This window comes from Sarcophilus harrisii, chromosome 4, assembly GCF_902635505.1.
Source record: "Sarcophilus harrisii chromosome 4, mSarHar1.11, whole genome shotgun sequence".
Taxonomy (NCBI): domain Eukaryota; kingdom Metazoa; phylum Chordata; class Mammalia; order Dasyuromorphia; family Dasyuridae; genus Sarcophilus; species Sarcophilus harrisii.
Window position 1 is genome coordinate 99,081,411 of NC_045429.1, and position 25,320 is coordinate 99,106,730.

Below are 25,320 nucleotides of genomic sequence, written 5' to 3' on the forward strand. Positions count from 1 at the left end.
CTGATCAAAGCCTTCCCCTTGAAAAAACAAGCAGGGGCCACAAAACCATACGAACCCGGATACTCGACTCCTGGGTCAGGCTGCTGACCTCCTGACACTGCTCGCTATATGTAACTTCAGAAGAGCCATCATTTGTGTTTCTCCCTCCCCATAAATTGGGTTAAAACATTATAAATACACGTGGAAAATAAGCAGACCAATCATGATTACAGAGGATTGAAGCATGCTTCTTGTCTCTTGATTAAAGAGATAGCAAATGATAGGTGCAGAATGAAACACAGGCTATCATAAATAGCCACTGAATTGACTTGTTCTGCTTCAACTTGTTTTTATTACAAGAAAGAGTTCTACTGAAAAGCTAGGAAAGTGATGAAGAAGCAAGAGTAATATTTTATAAAGTGCATCAACAGAACACATATAATTTTAAAGGAAACAAATGAACAAATCTCTAAGTAGAACAAAGTCAAGTCAACAAAGACTGATAAACAGAGATATCACTATCTTTGAAACAATTGCATCACCTCCTCCATAGCCTACCTGCCGCAAGGAGGCTGCAAATGCCTCATGAGAGCTATTAAGCCGGGTCCGGAACTGGCTGCAAATGCTCTTGGCCAGCTTGGAGGCACTGAGACTCTCAATGGCATCCTGAGCCACCTTCTTCTTCCATTCTGGAGTGACAGCAGGTGGACTTACCCATGTGATTCTCTGGATAATCTATCAAGACATAAGCAGTGAAATCAAGAATGAATAACAGGCAGAAACTACAAGAAGACCCAATATCCATAAAAGAGGGCACCAAAAATGAGGAATTTTATAACATTTGGAACTCTAATCTTTACAATACAGAAGAGTTGGGATAAACATTGGGGACATCAACCAAGAGAAGATTAAGAGAATGTGGGAGGTTAGCCTCCAAACTCATAAGTCATAGGAAAAATCCATTCAGTAGCAGGAAGCAAGAGGTATGGCTTTCTGGAGTTCAGTTAGCCTAAATTCTATAGCAAGGACCACATCCACCATCACAGGTGATACAACAGGGTCCAGGTAAGAAACATTTAGTTGGTGGAAAAGGGAGATCTAATGTGGAAGAATAGAGGTCTGTGGAGAAAGCTCCTGGAGATCTGGGCCAACAATGACTCCTCTGAGTCCTGTAGTAGATGACATTTTAGTGGAAAGCAGCTAGGTGCAGGAGATGGAGCACTGGGCCTGGAGGCAGGAAGACTCACCTTCCTGAGTTCAAATCCAGACTCAGATCCTGGTGACCCTGGGCAAAACCCTGTTTGCCTTGGCTCCCTTATCTGTAAAATGAGCTGAAGAAGGAAATGGCAAACCACTCCAATATCTTTGCCAAGAAAACCTCAAATGGGATCACGAAGAATCAGATATGACTGAATCATGACTAAACAATAAGATGGATCTGGAATAAAATGATCTTAGTTTGAATCCTAGCTGTACCAATTGCTACCAGTGAATTTGAGCAGATCATTTGTCCTCTCTTAGTCTCAGTTCTCTTACCTGTTAAGTGAGGGGTTTTGGCCCACATGATCTCTGAGTTCAAACTTTAAGTCAATGCTCCTGTGATCCAATCAGTCACCCATACCTGTTTGATCTGCTCCCATAGCATCCTGGTTACTGTTGACCCTGAGTGAAATGTCACTTCAACATGATAGGCAGCATTCAAGATCTGAAAGAGAGCACAGATTGCCAAGTCACTGTTCTGTGAATGAAGTGTCTATTTTCAAAAAGGAAATAAAGCTATTTGCTTCGAGAACATGCCTCCATACACAGCCTCAAGTTTGTCCTTCATACCATTTTAATAAAAGCAAGGTCAATAGTAGAGTATTATCTCATGAAAGGACCTGACAGCTTCAGGGCTTCTTTGCTCTTCCGTTTTCTACCTTTCTGCCATTTTAATGCTTATAAAACCTCCCATAGGTGGTAAACAGATAGATGGGAAAAATGACACTCAAGATGAAGGCATCAGTCATTCTGGGGAAATGGATTGGGCAGAAAGAAACTCTGTAGCTATAAGTTTAGGAATTAGGTGTGAATGCTGTTTCATTTGTCACCAATATTTCTTTTTAAAAATCATTCTTTTAGATACCTGTTTGAGATAGTTACTAGTGATATGGATGGATACATCTTGGGACTTTTCCAGGCTCTGCAGACACCGTTCCAGGGTTCCCACAAAGCTCTCACGCAGGTAGTCCACTGAGCTGATCAACTTATTGGCCACAGCCTGGTTGAGTTGAGAGATGATAAGTTCCTGAATTTGACGGATGCAGCATTTGATTTCTCTGGTGCCCACTGGCTCTCCATTCTCAGGGATGATGACATCTATGGGAGATAAAGATGGGAGCTAGTTAGCAGGTGGGGAAATGCAAGGGCATATTAAATAGAATGGTCACCCATGTCAAAAGTTCCAAAGAATTTATAACTGACAGTAGTTACAAGAACACATGGGTGATAGAACAACTCCAGGCATGAAGCATGAAGATTTTTAATATAAATAGAAGCTATGAAATTGTGAACATCACATAGCCTCCTACTGCGCCATATATTCAAAGTTCTTTCTATAGAGGAAATAAAGGAGACAGAATCTTGATAAGAAAGGGGGATAATATTTAGAAGACTACTATTAATCACCTTGGCTTTTCTTCCTATATCCCCAAACATGCCTCAGTACCTTCTCCACAAGAGTAATTCATTAGAGCCACTATTTTATCTGTCTCTGAAGAGTCTTTTAGGAAACCTAGCCTGCTAATCTATACTCCTTAAGTCTAAGTGTGGCATCTCTATGTGCAACAGAAAGAATAACATGCTATTTTCCACATACCCCAAAAAGTTCCTGATCCATTATTAGTAAGTATTATCTATGAAATTTTCCCTTATAGGTATATTTACTTATAGTGGTAAAAGATTGTAATAAAGTATGCACATTTCCTTGACAAATTCTCTTAACAAACAAGATACATTTATTATTAATAACAGGACATGTTGGTGAGACACCTAGCTAGAATTAAGGGTGTAATCTGGGGTCCCAGAATAATAACAGTGATGATAATAAATAAAAATAATAAAACTTCCACAGTGCTTGTAAGGCTTGCAAATAACTTTACAAATATTTTATAACAAAAATAGCTAACGAATTTAATGAGAATAATTTTCTACATTGAAATGATATCAAAAGAGATATTACAAAGTAGAATTTTGTATCATTCTACTTTAACTAAGGTTAAATAGAGCCTGTGTTAATTGTGGGTTACAACCCAGCATTCCATAAATAGTAAACCAACAGTCAATATAACTAACAAATTTAATAATCCCACTAAATTAGAATTGTCATCCAATTTGATTAATATTCAAAAAAATTAGGAAAAGAAATGAAATCTGAAATTCTGGTCTGAAGATACCCTCTTGAGGTAGGACTTAAGGTTAAGTCTTAATGGGGCATGAAGCTTGAAAGTTAAAAGGCAGGAAGAATAAAAGTTTGGGATATACTAGAGCAGTGAATTAATAATAATTTTCAAACACATAAAGAGTAGTGAACAGCTATCTTCTGTTTCCACTGAGAATTGTGAAAAACAGGCATTTATTACAAATTAAAGCTAGATGTTAAGAAGAATTTTCCAATATTCAGATATATGTCTATTTCACACAGTTGGAAACTTTCTGGAGAGATCTTTCAAAAAGCATACATTTTCATCTTGCTAGATTATTAAATGCAAGATGATCCCTGAAAGCAAGGGAAAGGAAAAGCTGACCTAGTAATCCTTTTTGGCTTGACAAATTGATATGCCTCGTTTCTACAAATCCAAGAAAAGGGTCTGAAGATGTAGTATGCCCAGCCGCCTACCGAATTCCCTGGCAAATTACCTGGAAACCTACCTTTGAACTCCATGTTGGCTGCATCTTCGAGAAGTTCTTCCTTCATGATATTGAGAGTCTCCACGATCATATCCTTCATCTCCTCCTGCTTGCGGTTGGCAATGTTCATTAGTGATTCATACAACTCATTTTCCTTCTTCCGAGTGTACTCGAGCCGCTTCGGTGTGATCTGCAGGTCACGCTGCATGTCAAAGGCCTGGTTGATAAAGATATCCAAGCACCGGCAATGCACCAAGTTCAGAACTGTGGCTGCATCTACAAGGTGCGTTTGCAGCACCTGGTGAGTGAATGTGTTCAATTGTCGCAGCTTATCACTCTGTTCCACCAAGACACTCTGCACTTTGGCATCGAGGCCGGGAGTCCCACAGTTACAGTGACAATCATTCAGGTAGTTCAGGTTCACCAGCTGTCGATGAAGCGATGATCTTTCAGTCTCCACTCTTTTCTTGGGGGATGAGTTGGGGGAAATCAGCTCAGAGCCCAGTTTCAGCACTTTGAAAAAGAATATAGGCAGAGCAAGCCGTTCCCGGATGTCCCTCAGTTCTTCCTCATCTCCTTCTGAGAGTTCGTCCTTGTTGATGGCAAAGATCACCACAGGCAGGACACCATTCACTAACTCACTCAGAGTATCCACTGGGGGATGGAATCCACGGCATGGCATGACCACAATGTCTACTTCCTGGAAAGTGGAAGGGGACCAGATCAACACTACTCTATTCCTAATTATGTCCCTAACCCAAAGCGAGAATCCGGCTGCCCTAAATTTATGGTCTGTCAATTTTTCACTTCATTCTTCTAGTAAGAACAGTTTTTGGTACAGCCCATTAAGGTATCCATTCATATCAAGAGTTTAAATAACAACAACAAAAAGTAGGATGAAGGAGAGAAAAGGCCCCTTTGGTCATTTTAGGCTAAAAAAGCATTTAATGTCTAACTAATTCTCCTACTTACTTAATCTACCACTAATGCCCTCAGCTGTCAAATGAGGCTGAAGGAAGAAGAAAAGACTGCACAAAGGACAGGATGAAGGACAGGTAAGAAAGCAAATTCTCAGGCAGACAGATCTTGGCATTTGTTAGAGAAATTAAGACCAGCCTCTTTTGGAAGTTTATAGGTAACTTCAAACTTCAGCAGATTACCCAAGCTTCTTATTTTTACTCTGAGATGACACCAAGCAGAAAGATGAATGGGGCATCTATGTGGACTTTCAAAGACTATCTTGGGAAGTTCCAGATTCTCTTACTCTTGCTAGTATCTCAAAGCTCCTGTCTCCTTCACATCTGACTGAATTCCCTAGGATTCTTCCAAAGTCCTTGCCAAGGGCAAGTTCCAGCTATGGAGCATTAACTTGGGAGGCTGTATCATACATACAACTGAATGTGATGCCACTGTAATGCTCATGAAGTTTCCAAGGTTTGCAAACTTGTGTATTTTACAATGTCTGAAATGAACTGTCCAAACTTCACATCCCTAGCAGTTATTAGATATCTGGATTTCAAATAAAAGTGGATTTGCAAAGACAAATATTCTTTCTCTTTAGACCGATACTGTATCTCTCCCTTACTTTATTTAGGCAGTAAATATTTTTGACTTAACTTCCTATCCCTCTACCCCTTAAATAAGTATTCCTAAGTTTGTGCTTCTTTTCTGGACTGATAACAAGGATGAAGAAATGCCATGCTATTGTTTTCACTCATTCTTCTTTCCATGTAACAGGTACTTTGGAATTTTTGCAATTTTTCTCATCCCACACAAAATCTAAAGGTCTTGGTCTCCTGTTCACCCCAAAGAAGCTTCAAGCAAATTTATTTCAGTTCTCAAATTGGTAGTTTTATTCAACTTGCCATTTTGACTAAGTTTCCTTATGCTGAAATGTGCTCTGGCAATCTCAGTGTTTGGAATCTAGGGCCAAATAGCACAAATCCACCAACTCTTCACCCAAGATTGCCATGCCAAGATGAGACTGGCTGACCCATCTGTATCACAAAATGCATTAGTGCTATTCTGCTTAAAAGACTGGTTTGACATTTCTTCCTTTTATTTTGTGCAAATCCATTTTCAACACCCTGAGTTGAAATGGTGCCTAATTCACTTCAGTAAAAGAAATGCAAAAGACAGTAAAAAGGGGCAAATACATAAATGCCCTGGGAAGAAACCCTATATGTTTAGAAATAAAATGAATTTCCACATAGGAGTCAAACTGGGATATTTTCCAAGGTAAATGCAGAAGTAAAGGAGGGGAGATGACTTTTAAAAATAAAAACTCCAAGTTAAAAAAGAAAAAAAAAATAAATTTCTAGATTTCTCATAAGATATACATATACCATATGTGTATATGTAAATCAGAATCAGAAATTTTATCTTCCAAATAGAAATTCTTCAAAACAAATTAATTGAATACCCACATGTGTGCAAATTCATCATAAAATGGGCTCAGAGAAATTTCTAAATTCCCCAGGTGACCCCTAGGCTAAATCATTTGGTACAGGTTAATAAGTCTTTCAAAATGCATCCAGTATGTAACAAAAGGTATAGGAAATGGTTGTTATTTAATTTCCTTCTCACCTCCTTAGTCCCTAAATTAATTTAGTCAAGTTTGTCTGCTCTGACCATCATGAAAGGCAAAAAACAAGGCATGCTGCTGGCATTGACTTGGCAAGTATACAAATTAGATTGGAATGGGATATGTGATTCTGCAATATTCACCATGAAGGGATGACTCATGCCAATGGCTGTAAACAAAAGGGGAAGCCAGAGCTGTCTCCAGGAGACCGGGAGTGAAAAATAATAATTAATACAGTCAGAAGTGAGCCAGAGAGGTACGACGCTATGTGATGGCTCAGATGAGAAAGGAATGTGATCTTAAAACCTTTCTTTCCTATTAATCTTAAATCATTTCCCAAGCAGAATGTATAGATTGACATATCCCATCTATTCAGAAGATCCCTCTTTATCTGAAATTAGTATTTGTACTTTGTCCAAACAAATGAAACAGCAGAATTAAGTAAAAGATTTTATCTTTAGCCTGATCAGAGAAAAACAATTTTCAGAGTGTCATAAGGTTATCTTCTAGTCTTCATTTACAGTCATTACTAAATTCCCTGAAAAGAGTGTTTTTAAAACTCACCTTCTTAATCCCACAGATAAATCAATTCTCAGGTTATTGGAGCTGCTATGGAACTATAAATGTTGTTGGCAGGCCTACACTGATAAGCCAAATACAATTCAGAAAACTTCAAACTTCACTTTTTTTTTTCCTGAGGCAATTGGAATTAAGTGACTTGCCTGGGGTCACACAGTAGGAAGTGTTAAGTTTCTGAGAGCAGGTATGAACTCAGATCCCTTCTGACTTCAGGGCTGGTGCTTTATCCACTGCACCATCTAGCTGCCTCTCAAAATTTGCTTCTTTTGAAGTGAAAAAAAGAGAAATATGAAACAGGACATTTTTAATAATGAGAAAAAATTACTATTGTGTTTCTTTTTTTTTTTAAAGCACCAACTTTTATAGAATCCCAATCATATGTTTTCTTGTCTTGTTTGTTATAGAAATTAAGACCAGCCTCTTTTGGAAGTTTATAGGTAACTTCAAACTTCAGCAGATTCAACCCAAACTTCTTATTTTTACTCTGAGATGACACCAAGCAGAAAGATGAATGGGGCATCTATGTGGACTTTCAAAGACTATCTTGGGAAGTTCCAGATTCTCTTACTCTTGCTACTTGCTACTTGCTACTCTTACTCTTACTCTTGCTGTCATATAACTGAAGGCAATTATGTTAACTGATGATATAAACAGATACCTACTGATTCAGATTGAAGTGGGTAGATGACAGATATCTTGGAATTATGAATGTTTTTGAAGGCTTAGGACCATAACCAATCTGTAGCAGTAATGTTGTTAGGGCACAGCTCTCATCCTGAGCAATTTCTTACTTGATCTCTCTCTCTCTCAATCTCATTTCTAGTTTCCTTCTACCCCAACTCTCCTCCTACCCTTCCACCTGCTACAAGTACACACAGCGAAGTGATGATCCCTGATATTTATTTGAAATTATAAGAATCTTTACTTGGTTCATTCCTATAACTTATCTACAATACTTAAATTCCACTTCCATATCTGCTAACTCTAAGACTCTTAAGAAAAACACTTGCTAGGTCTTACTTGTGTAACTGACCAGTGTCTCTTTCCATATACTTTCCCAAAAATGATATTTCCTAATACAAATCCTTCCTGGGAAGATTACTTTAGAAAACTCCCACTAAGGGCTTCTTTTGCCTAATTCAATTCATAATTTACCAAGATCTTCATAAGACAACGGAGAGCCCACAAAGAACTGACAGCTAGTTTTTCTCCCTGTGATGGAAAAAGTCAATTATGTAAACCCAGAAAGAAGGATACAAATAAGACCTGTAAAAGTGTCAAGTATTCAGCATTTTATTATGCAAGCAGATAGACATTTGTAACACCCAAATGCAAAGGTGTTGGACAGACCTCATAATTGCCAGCTATTTGAAAAAGCAGTATCTCTTATAAGTTCTGCTCTATAGAGTTACTTAACAGGGAGGAAGACAAGCATTCTTTCGGGCAGAGAATAGCTTTATGCTAATTGCTTTAAAAGAAATGGACACCCATAATAATAAAGTCACCCCATCATTTCCCAGCACCGATAACAAGCTTTTCTGAGTTATAAGATCCAGTGAATCATGAAGGACCAGGCAGCAGAGTATACCAATTGCTAGATTTGGAGTCCACGATATCCGAGTCTGAATTCTGCCTCAGACACTTCCTACCTGTGTAAGTCTGAAGCTAGTTCTGTAAGATCTGTGAGAGTCAGCTTCATTTTTTTTTTAAATGATAATAACAGCCATTACTTCACAAGGTTGTGAAGATCAAATTTTCTTGATATAGTAGTGTAGGGGGCAGAACTTGGAGAAGTATATTTGAAACAAGGTGTTAACTCAGAGGAATTGATGTGAGACAATGGTTATCTAGTTTACATACACTTAGTATGATGATGTAATGGTTCTTCAGTTGATGTAATTGTAATAGGGTATTTAAACTGAGGACAAAGTCTGCCACAGACATTCTATCTTTGACCAGCCTCAAGGTGGCTCTCCTGCCTCCTGCACTATAGGGGAGACCAGCAGACTGGCAGAGGAGACTGGGTCAGACTATGAACAGACACAAACTGTGAAGGGGACAGTAAAGACTTAGATTTTATTCCTGCCTATTCTCGTGGTGATTATTCTGCTGAGATCAAGGCTGGTCCCTAAGCCCTCCAGAAAGCTAGCCTGGACATTACATTATGGGGCCCAACGTGGGGCATAAGCATAAGAATTACAAGAAGAACCAGCAGTGTTCCAGAGCTGTTTGTGAGAAAGATCCTTGCAGAGTTCCTTTGGTAACCTGCGGGGAAGGAAAGGAAGACGTGCCCTGGTAAGACTGTTTTAGTTGGGGTGATTAAATGGGCCAACACATCAAAGGGCCGAGCCAGGAGACTGATGAGAGACTGGAATTCCTGTTCTGACTACGGTCCTCTCCTTGGTTTGAAAGTTTGCCTCCATGATAAGAGCAACACCTGCTACAACCAGCCAGAGGTGATAGTGCTGCTTGCATTCCTGTGTGCCGACCATGCTGGGGGGAAGGGGGAATAACAGCAAAAAACAAAAAACAGGGAATTGTTAAGGGGCAGCTCAATTCTCCCAGAGCCTCCACAGCTGTGGATCATAGAGTCTGAAGGAGTGGCAGGGCAACCTTTGCTGACACAGGTGTTGAGGGAATGAGATAAATTGGAGGCAGAGGGAAGAGGAGAGAGGTCAGACATTGCAAAGGCCTCTCAGTAAAGAGGTCAGAGAACAGCAACTGCCTCTCAGTCTCCTTGTATCATCCTCTCACAAGAGGGGATCCATTCTGCAGGTCTGGGTTGGATCTCCAGCAACCACTGTCAGGTGGCTCCCGTGTATTTCAACATAGTAGAAATCCTAATAGTATAAGAAACCCCAAAACTTTCTCCAAAAAAAAAAAGAGGAAAAGAAAAACCAGGCCATGGGCCTTGGGGGGAGTGTAGCTATTGGGAATGATGTAGCACAAACTTGAAAAATGTGTGTGAAAGTCAGGGAGTTTGGATACAAGATCTTTATTCCACTACATCAGGGGTCCTCAAACTACCCCCGCAGGCCAGATGCGGCAGCTGAGGACATTTATCCCCCTCACCCAGGGCTATGAAGTTTCTTTGTTTAAAGGCCCACAAAACAAAGTTTTTGATTTTACTATAGTCCGGCCCTCCAACAGTCTGAGGGACAGTGAACTGGCCTCTGTTTTTAAAAAGTTTGAGGACCTCTGAGACTAAACTATCCTTCAAGGACGTCTGGTTTGCTATCAAAAGCCTGGATGGCTATGTTACACCTGGACTCAAATAAAGAGAACTTCTTAGTTTCCTGAAAGAAAAAAAGGGGTTGTTGTTAGCTCCCATTAGAAATTTCCCACCAATAATGTGGCACCCCAATCCCATGATATCATTTATCCTGCTTTATTCTTTGTTCTGCACTCCCCAATTCCACCTCTATCACTTTTCCCTATAAATTTACTTGTTTTCTCTTTTCTCTGTGCTATCTTCCTCTTTTGAAATTTAATCCATTTTAACTGACATTAAAATTATAATAAAATTTTGCCTTTTAGCTTAAAAATTAAGCTTCCAAATTCTTTTGGCACACCCATGATACTTTTCCAGAATCCCATTTGGAGATTTCATGAATTCCAACACTCTTAACATAAGTAAAGCACTCTGTAAATTTTATAGCTCTATATAAATGTTAGCTATTGTTATTATTACCATCAATATTCTCTATCTTGACATCACTATATCCATAGCATTACCATCTCTTTTGTTGCTGTACTCTAAGGACCAAAAGATCTTTCCATCTGACTTTCAGTTGAGTCTTTCCCTGTGCTGATTTCCCATTAAAATGGTACCTCCTTGAAGGCAGGCGATGGTCTTATTTTTCTATTTGTATGTCTAGCACTTAGCACAGTGTTGTGCATATTAGTACTTTTAAAATGCTTTAATCATTCATTTATTCATCATTATTCTGAGAAAAGAACAAGAAAAAATGTAAGTAAACTTCAAGTTTGAAAAAAAGGAGATGTTTCAAAGAATGTGAATTGCTGCACATGGGAATGGGTGTGAGATACTGGGGAAAATTATTTTTTATAATATCTTTAAAAAACAATCTATGTAAAAGTTATGTTGGCTACCATTACTGCAAAGTACATGCTTATAACCATTCTCTTTGGCTTCTCCTTTTTGGAGTCCAGCAGATCAGGAAAGGAAGTCAAAGAGAAAACAGCATCTTTAACACCTTATGACCCCCACATAGGGGGTTCTGCGGTCTATAAGTACATGCAACTGCATACCAAGATTCTAGCAGGTATCTACTATTTAACTGATCCAGCCCCAAGAAAAAGGTGAAAAGAAAGCTGATGTAGAATGGTATAAACTTAGTGTTAAGAGAGAAAAACAAATGTATTAGTAGCAAAAGGAGACTGGACATACAAGAAGTTTGGATTAATTGAAATCTTTCTTTAGTTTATCTTTTAGAAGAGTCACTCTTAACAATGAAAACTAAAATTTCAATCTCTTTGCTTTTACATATTAGGAAAACTTATTTTTTCCTTTAGGTGATAGTGGTTTTACTAACATTTTGCCAAAAAAAAAAAAAAGAGAGAATAATATTGTGGTAAAGCAAGAAAAATATTCTTCTTTCAATCCTATAGATGTACAATTTTATAAGATATTTCACTAAGATTACTATATTATGTCATATAGTAATGTTATACACTGGGGAAAGGAGGGAAGGAAAGAAGGAAATAGAAAAACAGAGAAGACAGGTGCCTGCTTTCTAAGAATCTATAATTTAGCCTATGCTTGAACTTCACTATTTCTTTTCAAAACATCTCTACTTTTTCTCATAGTCAAGGTTTCTTTATATTAAGTATGTTTCCTGAATATTTTTCTTTTCTTCTCTCTCACATCCATATTTCTTCCTTTGTCTTTTTTTTTCTTGTAATATTCCTTCTTAGCTTTAACTCTATATCCTCCTCTTTATTTCTCCAACATCATTTTTTCTACTGTGGGTACCCTCTAGAAACCCATACTTTTCCAGCTGGGAAGGTTTTTAGCAGTTACCTAGTGAAAAATCTACCAAAATAACAACACCTTTTTGATGGTCCAGCCTATGCCTTAACTTTTAAGACGAGGCATTCACTGCTTCCAGAGTGTAATTAGCCACATTTTAGGATAACCTAAATTGTAGGAAATGCTTTCTTACATTGAGCTTAAACATGTCTCTCTGTAATTTTCACCCAGTCGTGAAATTGTACCATGGAGTCAAGAAATCCTTCTTCCACATGCCAGCCTTATAGAAGATAATAATGTTATAAAATCTTTTCTCCAGAAAGAAGTTCCTTTATACTATAACCTTCCTCATTCCTAGCTCCAACCCCGCCCCATTTACTGTTTAACTGATTATAGTATATAACCTCCTGAGCTTGTCTGATTAGCAGTGGATTAAAAGTTATCAAAATAAGACTAACAGAGAGGCTACTAGCAGAAAAAAAACAAAATAGCAATAAGAGTATATTTAAAACTCTTCCACAAAGTATAATCTATTGTTAATTTATATAATCTCTTGTTGCCCAATGATAGACATTAGTGCATGAAAAGACTTCTGGGAAATGCAAAATTACAATTTCATTGAGAGACATTAGTGAAGGGAGAAACTTTTATTCCAAATAATCATATAATTAAAGATGAAAGTATTAATGTAAACAGGAATTCAAATTAATTTACTGATTGAGATCTTTCTAAAATGTTGGCTTAGGAACCACCTTAAACTATCCTACTATGCCCCATCTTGCACCTTCAGTTCACAGCCAAATCAACATGGCAGGTTTACTAATCAGAAAGTATCTGCTTCCAATAAATGGGTTGGTGGCAAGAGAAGTAAAAAAAGATCAGCTAAAGCAAATGCACCAAAACAACATAATAAGTCTGTCCCAGAAATGATCAAAGAATCCCAACTAACAGCTTGTCAAAAATCCAAGTCAGACACGCAAATATAATCTCTGCTTAACTCTCTAGTCCTCCCCCTTTCACGCTCTCTTAATAACCATAAGCCTTCACATATTTCTATAGGATTTCCCAGTTTGCAAAGGACTTTTCTTAAAATAACCCTGTGAGATAGCAGGGTGGTAATTATCCTCATTTTACAGATAAGGGAACAGAGGCAGATAGAATTTAAGTGACTTGCCCAAGTAAATGGCAGAGCCAAGACTCAAAATGAGGCAAATTCTAACTTGAATTCACACTATGAAAGGAAATAGTCTCAGAGTGGAGAAGAAGAAGGAGGACTCGAGATAGAAAACTATGGGGGGAAAATGGTTTAAGATGAGAGAATAAGAAAAGGAACAAAATGGAGCAATTAATAAATGGTTTCTCAAGTAGAGAAATGTCTTAGTAAACCAGGATGTAACTGGAAGAACAAAGCATCAACAGGTCCAAGTTGCAGACCACCTGCAGTGCTTTCCAATCCTGCTGATAACAAACACTAGCTAAGATTTCAAATTCCCCACCCCTTTCTTATGTCCTTCTGGTGCAGAACTTCCTAATAAGAAGTCTCCGTTAAACTGCAGATGGATTTGAAATCAAACACAGCACAACTGCATTTTTGTGTGTGTTTATTGATTCTTTTGTAGGTTTTCTCTTGGTCTAGGCCTATGATTTCATTAGTGTGGGGACGGGTCAGTGAGGAAACTCCTTCTACCAAGGCAAATCCATAATTGTTGTATAATTTTCTTTAAGAGTTGCTTGGAGCACTTCTTAAATGCCCCAAGTCTGGAGTTTCCTTAAGGATACATTACTCCATATTTTATGTTTACCTAGTCACTCTTTTTTGTCTTAAAGACTTCAGATAATGTTGTAAAAAATCACCCAGGCATGGGTTCTGTCAATAAAGGGTTATAATTATGGGGAAAAAAAGACTTCAGATATAGTTATAACCAAATTATTCTAGACTCACTTAGCTAATTTCAGCTATCTACTCAAGTTCCAAACATGTAGTGGATATTAAGTAAATGTGCTGAATTAAATTTTGCTAAGACTATCTTAAAAATTAATATTAAGAATTTAATATAAACTTACTGACATTGACAAATATAATAAAATATTCAAATTTATTAAATAGCTGCAAGTAAACTGTTGAAATTAGCCATGTGATTTAGCCTAGAACAAACCATTTACTGCTAATTCTTGAAGACTTAAAAGTGAGGCATTAGAAGAATGAGTATTGTATGAGAGGACAAGGGTGGTGGGAAGTTCTGCTTTGATAATTTGACAGTTCAAAATGAACATCCCATTTCCCTTTATTCAATATTGGCTTCCTTTAATCAAATGTTTCCTTGACTTGCCACCCTTTCCAAATCAAATGAGCTATTTGGAGCTGATTTGTCCTAAATATAACTAAGCCAAACAAAGAGATCTCTGTCACTACCATGAGAAATGTGCAAGAGGGCTGTTAACTGCCTTATGCAGAGGCTGAACTTCAGGGACTGGTCTAATTTAGACTGCTGCCTGAACACTGAACAAAATGATTAAAAACCATCCATCATCCTTGGGGTTGGGGGTTGGGAAGTAGAAGATACACATATATCTGAACTATTTTAGTCCAACCCAGCCAACAGATCAAATAGCAAAAAAGGGAATCCACTTTAACTACTCTGATATCTTCCACATCAATAGCTGGGAAGAACAAAATGAGGCAGCACTTGGCAAAAAAAAGTTTCATGAGATGCTCATCAACTGAGGAATGCAAGTAAGTGGTAGAACTGAAAAAGCCCTAGACTTAAGAGTCAAGGAGATCTGAATCCAAATCTTCCCTTGACACTCACTGACTGGGCAAGTCATTTACTCCTCAGCCTCAATCTCCTCATCTATAAAAAAAGGACAACAGTCCTTAACCTCTCAAGGGCATTGTGAAAATCAGTGAAATAACACATGCAATGTGCTATGCAGACTTTAAAGGACTATAAGAGTGCTATCCATAATTATTGTTGTTTTTGTTGTCATAGTACATGAACGTAATGGAATGCCACAATATTGTGATGATGAATGGGGTGGATTCAGAGAAAGCTGGAAAATTTCTATAAACTGACTCAGAGAGAAATGAATAAAAGCAGGAAAATAATTTATGCAATAATAACAATGTAAAGATAAACCCCTCTCAATAACTTAAGAATTTTGATCAATTAGAAGCATTCCCAAAAAGATCAGAGGTAAAACAAGGTTGCCCAGTATCACCACAATTATTCGGTATTTTACTAGAAATGAGCTTTAGCAATAAAAGAAAAAGAAATTGAAGGGATTAGAGTAAATAATGAGGAAACAAAATTATTACTCTCTGAGGATGATAAGATGGCATTTTAGAGAAGCAACTTTAGAAACAACTTTAGCAAAGTTGCATTTTATAAAATAAACTCACATATATAAATCATCAGTATTTCTATATGTTACCAAGAAAGCTCAGCATTAAGAGATAGAAAGAGAAATCCCAGTTAAAATAACAATATAATATATACACACATATATGTATAATATAAAATAACTGTAAACAATATAAACAAGACAAAGCCAGGAACTACATGAACACAATTACAAAACACTTTTCACACAAATAAAGTTAGATCTAAACAACTGAAAGAATATCAATTGCTCATGGTTAGTTCAAGCTAATATAATACAAATGACAATTCTACCCAAATTAATCTGCTTATTCAGTGCCATACCAATCAAACTGCCAAAAAAAATTACTTTATAGAGCTAGAAAAAATAATAACAAAATTCAGCTGGAAGAACAAAAGGTCAAGAATATGAAGGGAATTAATGGGGGGGAAATGCAAAGGAAAGTAGCCTAACCATAGCAGACCTAAAATTATATTATAAAGTGGTGGTCATCAAAACCATTTTGTATGCAATTTTGCATTGGCTAAGAAAAAGAGTAGTGGATCACTGGAACAGGTTAAGTATACAAGACACAACAGTCAATAATGGCAGAAATCTACTGTTTAATAAACCAAAGACTCCAACTTTTGGGATAAGAACTCACTATCTGACATAAATTGCTGGGAAAATTAGAAAATAGTATGGCAGAAACTAGGCACTGGCCAACATCTAACACCCTATACCAAGATAAGGTCAAAATGAGTTCATGATTTGGACATAAAAGATGATATTATAAGCAAATTTAGGAGAGCAAAGAAAAGAGTATCTCTCAGACCTGTGGAAAAGGGAGGAATTTATGGCCAAAGAGGAACCAGAAAACATTTTGAAATTCAAAATAGATAATTTTTGATTACATTATAAAAAGGTTTTGCACAAACAAAACCAACACAGCCAAGATTAGAAGGGATGCAGAAAGCTAGGGAAAAAATTTTGTAGATAGTGTTTCTGACAAAGGCTTTGTTTCTAAAATTTCTAAGTTTCTAAGAGAACTGACTCAAATTTATAAGAATATAAGTCATTCTCCAACTGATAAATGGTCAAAAGATATAAACACACAATTTTCAGATGAAAAAATTAAAGCCATTTCGAGTCATATGAAAAATGCTTTGAATCACTTGATTAGAGAAAAACAAATTAAGATAACTCTACTTTACACCTCTCAGATTGACTGACAGGAAAAGATCATGATAAATGTTAGAGAGAATATGAGAAAACTGGGATATTAATATATTGTTAGTAGAATTGTGAAATGATCCAACCATTCTAAAAAGCAATTTGAAACTATGTCCAAAGGGCTATAAAACTACATTCCTTTTGATTCAATAGTCTCAATACTGGGTCATAGCCCAAAGAAATCATAGAAGAGGGAAAAGGACTCATGTTGCAAAAATGCTCGTAGGACTCCTTTTTGTAATGACTGTAATGACAAGGAACTGGAAATTAAGTAGATACCCATCAATTAATGGCTGAATAAGTTATGGTATATAAATGTAATGGAATATTATTGTTCTATAAAAATGATGAGCAGATTACATGAACTGATATTAAGTGAACAAGCAGAATCAAGAGAACATTGTACATAGTAACAATAAGATTATGTGATGATCAACTGTGATAGCCTTGGCTCTTCTCAACAATGTGGTGATTCAAAACAATTTCAAAAGACTTGAGTTGGAAAATGACATTCACATCCAGAGTAAACTATGGAGACTGAATATGGATTAAAGCATAGTATTTTCAGTTTGTTGTTTGTTTGGTTTTTCTTTCTCATGTTTTTTTTCCACTTTTGGTTTGATCTTTTTTATATAACATGACAAATATGAAAAATATGTTTAAAAGAATAGCACATATTTAATCTATATAAAATTATTTGCTGATTTGGGGAGGAGAGAGGTAAGGAAGAGAGAAAAATTTGGAACACAAAGTCATACAAAAATGAGTGTTGAAAATTATTTTTGCATGTATTTGGAAAATAAAATATGATCTGATCAATTACAAATCACAGTTCCAGAGAACTGATGGTGAACTATATGCCACCCCACCTCCTGACAAGCAGAAATATTAATGAAATATACATGTGTGGACATGGCCAATTCAGAAATTTGATTTACTTGACTATACATATTTATTACTAGAGTGTTTGTAAATTTTTTTAAATCAGCAAAGAAAATAAATACAAATGATTGAAAAATTATTTTAAAATGAAATCTGACAAACCACATGAGTCAATAGAGATAAGTCATAGAAATCAAGAGTAACTTAAACAAACTTGGTAAGAAAGGAAAAACCAAGATTCCAGTTATCCTGATAGAAATCTGCATTTTAGTAAGCCATCACAGTCAATCCCTCATCTGTTATACTGGTCTGGGTACTTAAAATACACCAGGGATAGGTACAGACTAACCCAAATGGACATGGCAACTCTTGGAGACTAAGCTATAGCAGACAGGGATTTGTGCCCCCTTCAGAAGCCAGCTGGCCTCATTCAGTTGCACAAAATTTCTATTATTATTGCTCAAGTTCTCCCTCTCTCCTCCAATATGCCTCAAGTGCATTTTTTCTTGTCCAAGCATCCGAATATATGCTCCTTGTAAGCGGGAATTTGGGTCAATCTTCATTTTGTCTCACACCTAACAGACATTAATAATTATTGAATTTAACTGAACTGTAAGACTTCTCTTTCAAACAGTCCCCCCCTTACTTCATAGCTATATAAAGTCTATCCTCTGAAAGCACCTTCTAAAGAAGAGGATATGTCAAAGTTATGTAATTCATGAGTAATCCAAGGTTGGTTCTAAGGAAAAATTCCCAAACTCCAGCTCCCAATCTTAATCTCTAATTGTGATCATTAACAATATCACCCTTTCTTCTCTGTCTTTCTGGAAAGGTAGCTAAGAATAAATTTTACAGCATTTTCTTCAAAAAACACACACACACACACACACACACACACAAATTTACTCTTCCAAAGTTTCCAGAAAAGCAGTCTCTTATTTCAAAGTAAAGAGAATACATGCACAGAAGGGCCAAGCAATTCAAAGGAGGTCTTCTAGCATAACAGTAATCCTGAAATCAAAATGGAAGCAAGATTCTTTACTCATTTAATTCTCTTCTGTTTAGCAGGTCATATTCTCCTCAACTTCTGACTGCTGTCTTTGAGAACTCATAATACATTAATTAATTAATTAATAGCGTTAAATAAGCGGCGTTACCTCCCAGTCTACTGAAAGAAGGTGCAGCATGCTGCCAGAGGTCACTGGTATGTTGGGCATGTTGGCCTGACTGCTTTTGGTCTCCCTTTTTTTGGTTACAAGGAATACTTTGCTGGATAGGAGAAGGGGAAGTGATATATTTGGAAAGGAAGTTACATGAAAAAATTTAAAATATTAAAGCAAAAAAAGAAGCCAGACCCAGAAGGCTGATTGTAGGAGCTCTGTGTGTGTGTGTGTGTCTGTATATGAGCAGTGAGAGCATCTTGTACCTGCAGTAAAACGTGGGGCATGGTCACTTCCAGCTCTGCCAGGACATGGGTGGGGTCCTCATTCTCTTCGTGGGCCTCCAGGTCCTCCTCAGGAACGGTTTCCCACTTGCCCTGGTGCGAGGCCAGAGTGTGCACTAGTTCATAGTGGCCAGGCAGCGCCAGACTGACCCGCGTCTGGTTCCCATTGGTGAAGCGGAGGCGCCGTCGCTTGCAGCTCTCCTCGCTGCCCCGCTTGGGCGTGGGCAGTATCCGCTCCCCCAGCAACATGTTCAGCAGCTGGCACTTTGCATTACAGTCCTGGCCCAGAATGAAGATACAGGGAAGGCAGTTCACCATCAACTGGAGGAACTCTTCTTCACGGGGAGGGAAGGAAATGCAGCTCAAGTGCCCTAGGGGTCAAGAGGGAAAGAACAGGGAGGGAAAAAGAAACAGGCATTCCATTAGGATGCCAGGATTTAAAATGAGAAACCACTGGGGCTTTATCACTTATAAAAACCATCAGGAAAATAGCCTGGCCTATCAAAATTTCAAAGGGATTCCATGAACACTTCATAGGATTTTTATCCCTGATCATAATTTGTGATTTCTATCTAAGATAAAGTAACAATAAACTAACCCAAAGCCTCTTAAACTATGGGTTGTGACCCTGCATAGAGTCACAAAACAATGTGAGGGGTAGCAAAAAATTTCGAGACATTAAAATTATCAAATATTTCACCAAGGTTTAATTCTTTAATAATAAACAAGCACATCTAACTCATTAGTATGCAAATTTGCTTTAATCTTTAATAAATGGTAAAATAAAAGTATACCAAAGAATTGTTTTATAATAAACTTCTTTGTGATTTATTATCAGTAAATGTTTGATCTATGTACCTATTTTATAAACCTATATATCCTATATAAAACTTTCTTGGATAAAAAGGGATCACAGTGGAAAAAGTTTAAGAAGCCCTGAGCTAATCTACCCTTCTCTTATGTTATACATGAATGGTCTAGAGAGTCTGTCACAAAAATTAATTCATAAACAAATACAAAATCAACAGAATCCAGCTTCTCAAGAAGAATAAGCTGATTAAAACATGCAAACTTCCAAGGAGAATTCAAGCCCAACAATGGGAAAACCAAGAACCTATCCAACAGGAATAACCTAATGTATGAATACAATACATATAATACCTTCATTCTTTATGAATTTGTTTCTGAAAAGTTTATGCTATTGTCATCATTTATATGACAGATATGTGTCATATATATATATATATGCCTGTATATGCATATGTATGTATTTGTACATGTATAATACATAAACATATATGTAAATGCATGTGCATACACTCCTATTGCACTTAAATGAGGATAAATTTTAGTGAAAATAAGTTCTGGAAGCTTTCCCAGTTCTTTCCAGGACATGCAGTGATGGCAACACAGCTATTAGCCCCTTCTACAATCAAAAACAGACCAATTAGCCCCTTCTACAATCAAAAACAGACCAATTAACAATCAAACTAGTTTCATGAGATTATATTGCTTCAGCTCAGAGTTAGTAAAGACTCTGAATGAGAACAAGATGGCAGTGTCCTGCAAAACAGTAACCAGTCAAATCTAGAAAATATGATCTTTCTCTCCAATCTTTTTCAAAACAAAACAAAAATTCCTCTTCTTCATCATCCTTCTCTCTTTAAAAAAAATGGCTTTTCCTTTGGATAGTTGTTTTGTTTTCCAAATAGATTCAAACAATACAAAAGTAGAGGAAAAATCTTTAAACACCAAAACAAGTTGGGGCAGCTTTGTGAAAACTGGTATGGATAGCCTGCCTTTAACTCTGAGTCGGGTTCCCAGCTTCCACCCCACATTTCCCTTACTGTCACTCAAGGTGAGGACCAACAGGCAAATACAAACTTCTTTGCCTTTAGATGCACAAAAAGTACAGTTCTAGAGATACAAGATCCCTGCCCCCAAAGTGCCGGCTGACAGGGTGCTCCACCTGAGAGTATCAGGCCTGTGCTATAGTACTGGACCAATACCAAACTATTCACTTTGTACAGTGAAGGAAAGTCTGCTTCACATAAGGTGTCACACTTCCAAATGATAGTCTAGCTCTAAAATATTCTAGCTGATCCCCCCACCTCCTTTTCCCTCACATAATTCTGCAACAACATTAGGAGAACAAAGCCAAAGCTCTACTTTCAATAAATCTGCTCACAGCTTTGGCGGGAGAAGCTCATCAGCAATAAAAGAAATGAAAAGAGTAGCTTGACTAAGAAAATCAGGCAGGCTGACTGACCCAGCGGTGAGCAAAGCTCTGCAGAAGACAAAAAAAATTGACTAATGCCTACTCTGTGCAAGGTGAGCAAAACATCATAACAAAATATGGTTTCTCCCTTGAAAACCTGAGGAAAGGATACAGGCTTACTTATTCTCATATTCACATTTCAAGTGGAGATAAGAGTTCCTTAGATCAGAACCTGCTTGTGGCCAGAAATAGTCTTACATGCAGCAAGACAGAGAAAGACACAATTTGAAGCAACCAAATAGGCAGCAAAATCTAAAAGAGACAGTCCTCCTAAATATATCTATCATTTCAAAATGAAGGATGAATAAGGGCATGAAAATAGTCATCCCTTATTTGTATTTCAGAATTTTAAATATAACAAAAGCCTCGGCCTGAGCCATCAAGGAGTCCATTTGGCTTTCAGCACTGCTGTAATTCACCTAATCTTTTTTTTTGCCAGCCTTCCTCTAATGGGTAGCCTGTGTTTGGGCTTTTTACTCACACCTTGACTTCATTTTACACACACACACACACACACACACTTAAAAGTATTTTATTTTTTCTAATTACATGTAAAGACATTTAATTTTATAAAATTGATTGCCAGTTTTTTTTTGTCCTCCCCCTTCTACTCCATAAGACAAGCAAACTGATATAGATCATACATGTATAATCATATTAAACATATTTCCACATTAGTCACCTAACTGACTTCCAATGAGAAACCAGATGACCTAAAGGGTGTATTTCAACCTAAGATTCCATGGTTTGAAAAGCATAGGTTTAAAACTGAAGATCTGTGATTACAAGGTATTAAAATATAGACTAGTTAAGAAACCAACACTAACTATAACTATGCTAATGCTCAGGATTATCAGGGAGAGGCCTAAAATTCTCTGAGGCGGTGTCCAGTATATGAGGAAGGGAGAAAAACACAGTTCATCTGCCAAAACCACAGCAGACACACCCATTTTATTCATCTGGCATAAACGAACACCCCAAATTCCTGATACTGAAATACCCATAGTTAACAAATATACTAAGGAATCAGACTAGAGACTACTGATAAGGAAATTTCCATTTTTATTTGTATTTTTTTTTAACTAAGTGAGTTTATAAGAGTTTTGGAAGCAACAAGGATATTCACTCCAGGAACCAATAGAGCATCTCAATAATTAATATTAATTAATAAAATAATTAATAACATTAACATTATTATATTAATAATATCGATATTAATAATTAATAATGACATTAATTTATAGTATTGATTATAGTATTGATATATCAATAATGGGCTTATATCCCAAAGAGATCTTAAAGGAGGAAAAGGGACCTGTATGTGCAAAAACATTTGTGGCAGCCTTCTTTGTAGTGACCAGAAACTGGGGAAATTGAATGGATGCCCATCAATTGGAGAATGGCTGAATAAGTTGTGGTATATGAATATTATGGAATATTATTGTTCTGTAAGAAACAATCGGCAGGATGATTTCCTAGAGAGTAAGGCCTGGAGAGACTGACATGAACTGATGAGCAGAACCAGGAGATCATTATACACAGCAAAACAAGATTATACAAGGATCAATTCCGGCAGATTTTTCAATAATGAGATGATTTAGGCCAGTTCCAATAGACTTGTGATGGAAAGCATCTACACCCACAGAGAACTATAGAAACTGAAGGTGGATCACAACATACCATTTTCACTCTTTTTGTTGTGGTTTGCTTGGATTTTATTTTTTCTCTCTTTTTCTCTCTTTTTGATCTGATTTTTCTTGTGCAGCAAGATAATTGTATAAATATGTAAATATGTAAATATGTAAACCTATATTGAATTTAACATATATCTTTACTATGTTTAACATAAGATAGAATTACATGCCATCTAGGGGAGGAGATGAGGGGAAGGAGAGAAGATGGGAACACAAGGTTTTTCAAGAGTCAATGTTGAATTATTGTGTATCTAATTTATATTTTAATATATTTAACATCTACTGGTCATCCTGCCATCTAGGGGAGGGTGTGGGGGGGGGTAAGAGGTGAAAAATTGGAACAAGAGGTTTGGCAATTGTTAATGCTGTAAAATTACCCATGTATATATCATGTAAATAAAAGGCTATTAAATAAAAAAATAAAAATTAAAAAAAAATTTAAAAAAGAGTCAATGTTGAAAAATTATCCTTCTGTATGTTTTAAAAATAAAAAAACTTCAATAAAAATATATAAAATATAAAAATATTGAATTTTTTGACTATAAGAAATTGGGGAGCGGTATAGAAATGTAGTTGCTCCTTAGCAGCTTCTGTGATCAAAAGTTTAGTAGAGGAAGAGCTTTTCACTACTGTCTTGAATGACTTTGTAAATTATCTAAAAACCTAAAATATTAAGGATCCTTGCTGGCCCACTATAATTACAGACCAAAGGACTGTTGAATTAAATAAAGGAGTTTTCCTATTCATTAAAAATAAAAATGAAAAAACTTCAGACACACAGTTTAAAACTTTCAAGCAAGTTGGCAGTGGAATAGAAGAACAAAACCTGTTTCTGACCTGGAACAACTGCTTTATACACAGTTAAAGAACTTCCAAGTTAATAAGGTTTCCTTTATAATTAATACAACAGCATCCACATATGGTACTACCAGAAGGTAACAGCATGATTTCTTAGGGGCCAGTTAACACTGCCAACTCCCAAATGTTTTCCACCAACCTCTCTTGCTAGTGGAACAGAATTGTGGCTATCCAAGCAACAGACTAGGAAGCCCTCATCCCAGTCCCTCAGTCAAGTGCCATAAATGTATCTCAGGTTCTCCATGTATAAAATGAGAGAAGTAGGCTAGGATCTTCTCAAATTTTCCTTATATTTGAAAGAGCTTAAAGATTTCTTCAAAGATTATCAAAGCAATAAGCATATTGTTAGCCACAGAGAAAAATTAACAAAAATTCAGAGTAAAAAAAAATCAGAGTTTGGACTCTTGCCCCCTAATGATAATAATAATAGCTAACATTATACAGTACTTTCAGATTTGTAAAGTACTTTACAAATATCTCATTTTAGAATAGAACCAGGAGATCATTATATACTTCAACAACAATACTATATGATGATCAATTCTGATGGATATGACTCTCCAACAATGAGATGAACCAAATCAGTTCCAACACAACAGTAATGAACTGAGCCACCTACACCCAGCGAAAGAACTCTGGGAGATGACTATGAACCACTACATAGAATTCCCAATCCCTATATTTTTGTCCGCCTGCACTTTTTATTTCCTTCACAGGCTAATTGTACACTATTTCAAAGTCTGATTCTTTTTGTACAGCAAAATAACTGTTTGGACATGTATACATATATTGTATTTAACTTATACTTCAACATATTTAACATGTATTGCTCAACCTGTCATCTGGGGGAAGGATGAGGGGAAGGAGGGGAAAAGTTGGAACAAAAGGTCTTGCAATTGCCAGTGATGAAAAATTACCCATGCATATAACTTATAAATAAAAAGCTATAATAAAAAAAACATATCTCATTTTAGCCTCAAAATAATTTTGGCTAGTAGATGCTATTATTATCCCCATTTTACAGATGAGGAGACTGAGGCAGACAGCAATGTTGTAACTTCTCCAGGATCACATAGCTAATAACTGTCTGAGGCTACATCTGAATTCAGGACTTTCTAACTCCAAGTTCATTGCTCTATCCACTACATAACCTAGCTGCCTTATGAAACTTATGAAGCTGTCTTCTTATAATAGAGTGTGAGAGTTATAAGGAGAACTGGTTTTGAATCCTGCTTTCCACCCAGTTTTGATATCCCCATCTGTAAAATGGAATTCATTAGATGAAAGTTTTAGAACTGGAAGAAACCCTAGAAGTCCTCTGATCTAACCCCATCATTTTACAGATGAAGAAACTTAAAGCTAACGGGAGTTAACTGATTTGGCCAAAGTCACTTGGGATTAAGAGGCAAAGCTGATATATGAAACCCAAGTCTTGTAACTTCAGCCTTGGACTCTGCCTACTTGATACTTCCAGTATTGCTATATAGAGCTGTTATGAAGATCAAAGAAAGCCATGATTGGACCTGTTAAGAAAGTTTAGATAAAAGT

The 25,320-nt window shown here is 36.7% G+C and overlaps 1 protein-coding gene across 1 annotated transcript in view; it reads right to left on the reverse strand.

Moving 5' to 3' along the window:
• DSTYK (dual serine/threonine and tyrosine protein kinase) overlaps positions 1-25,320 on the reverse strand; it is a 61,061-nt gene that overhangs the window by 15,439 nt on the left and 20,302 nt on the right. The window contains exons 2-6 of the mRNA XM_031937225.1: positions 18,925-19,313; positions 3,889-4,567; positions 2,105-2,337; positions 1,601-1,684; positions 538-714 (exon numbers count right to left, since the gene is read on the reverse strand). Of these exons, the coding sequence (XP_031793085.1) occupies positions 538-714; positions 1,601-1,684; positions 2,105-2,337; positions 3,889-4,567; positions 18,925-19,313 (1,562 nt within the window). The remainder of the gene's footprint in view (positions 1-537; positions 715-1,600; positions 1,685-2,104; positions 2,338-3,888; positions 4,568-18,924; positions 19,314-25,320) is intronic.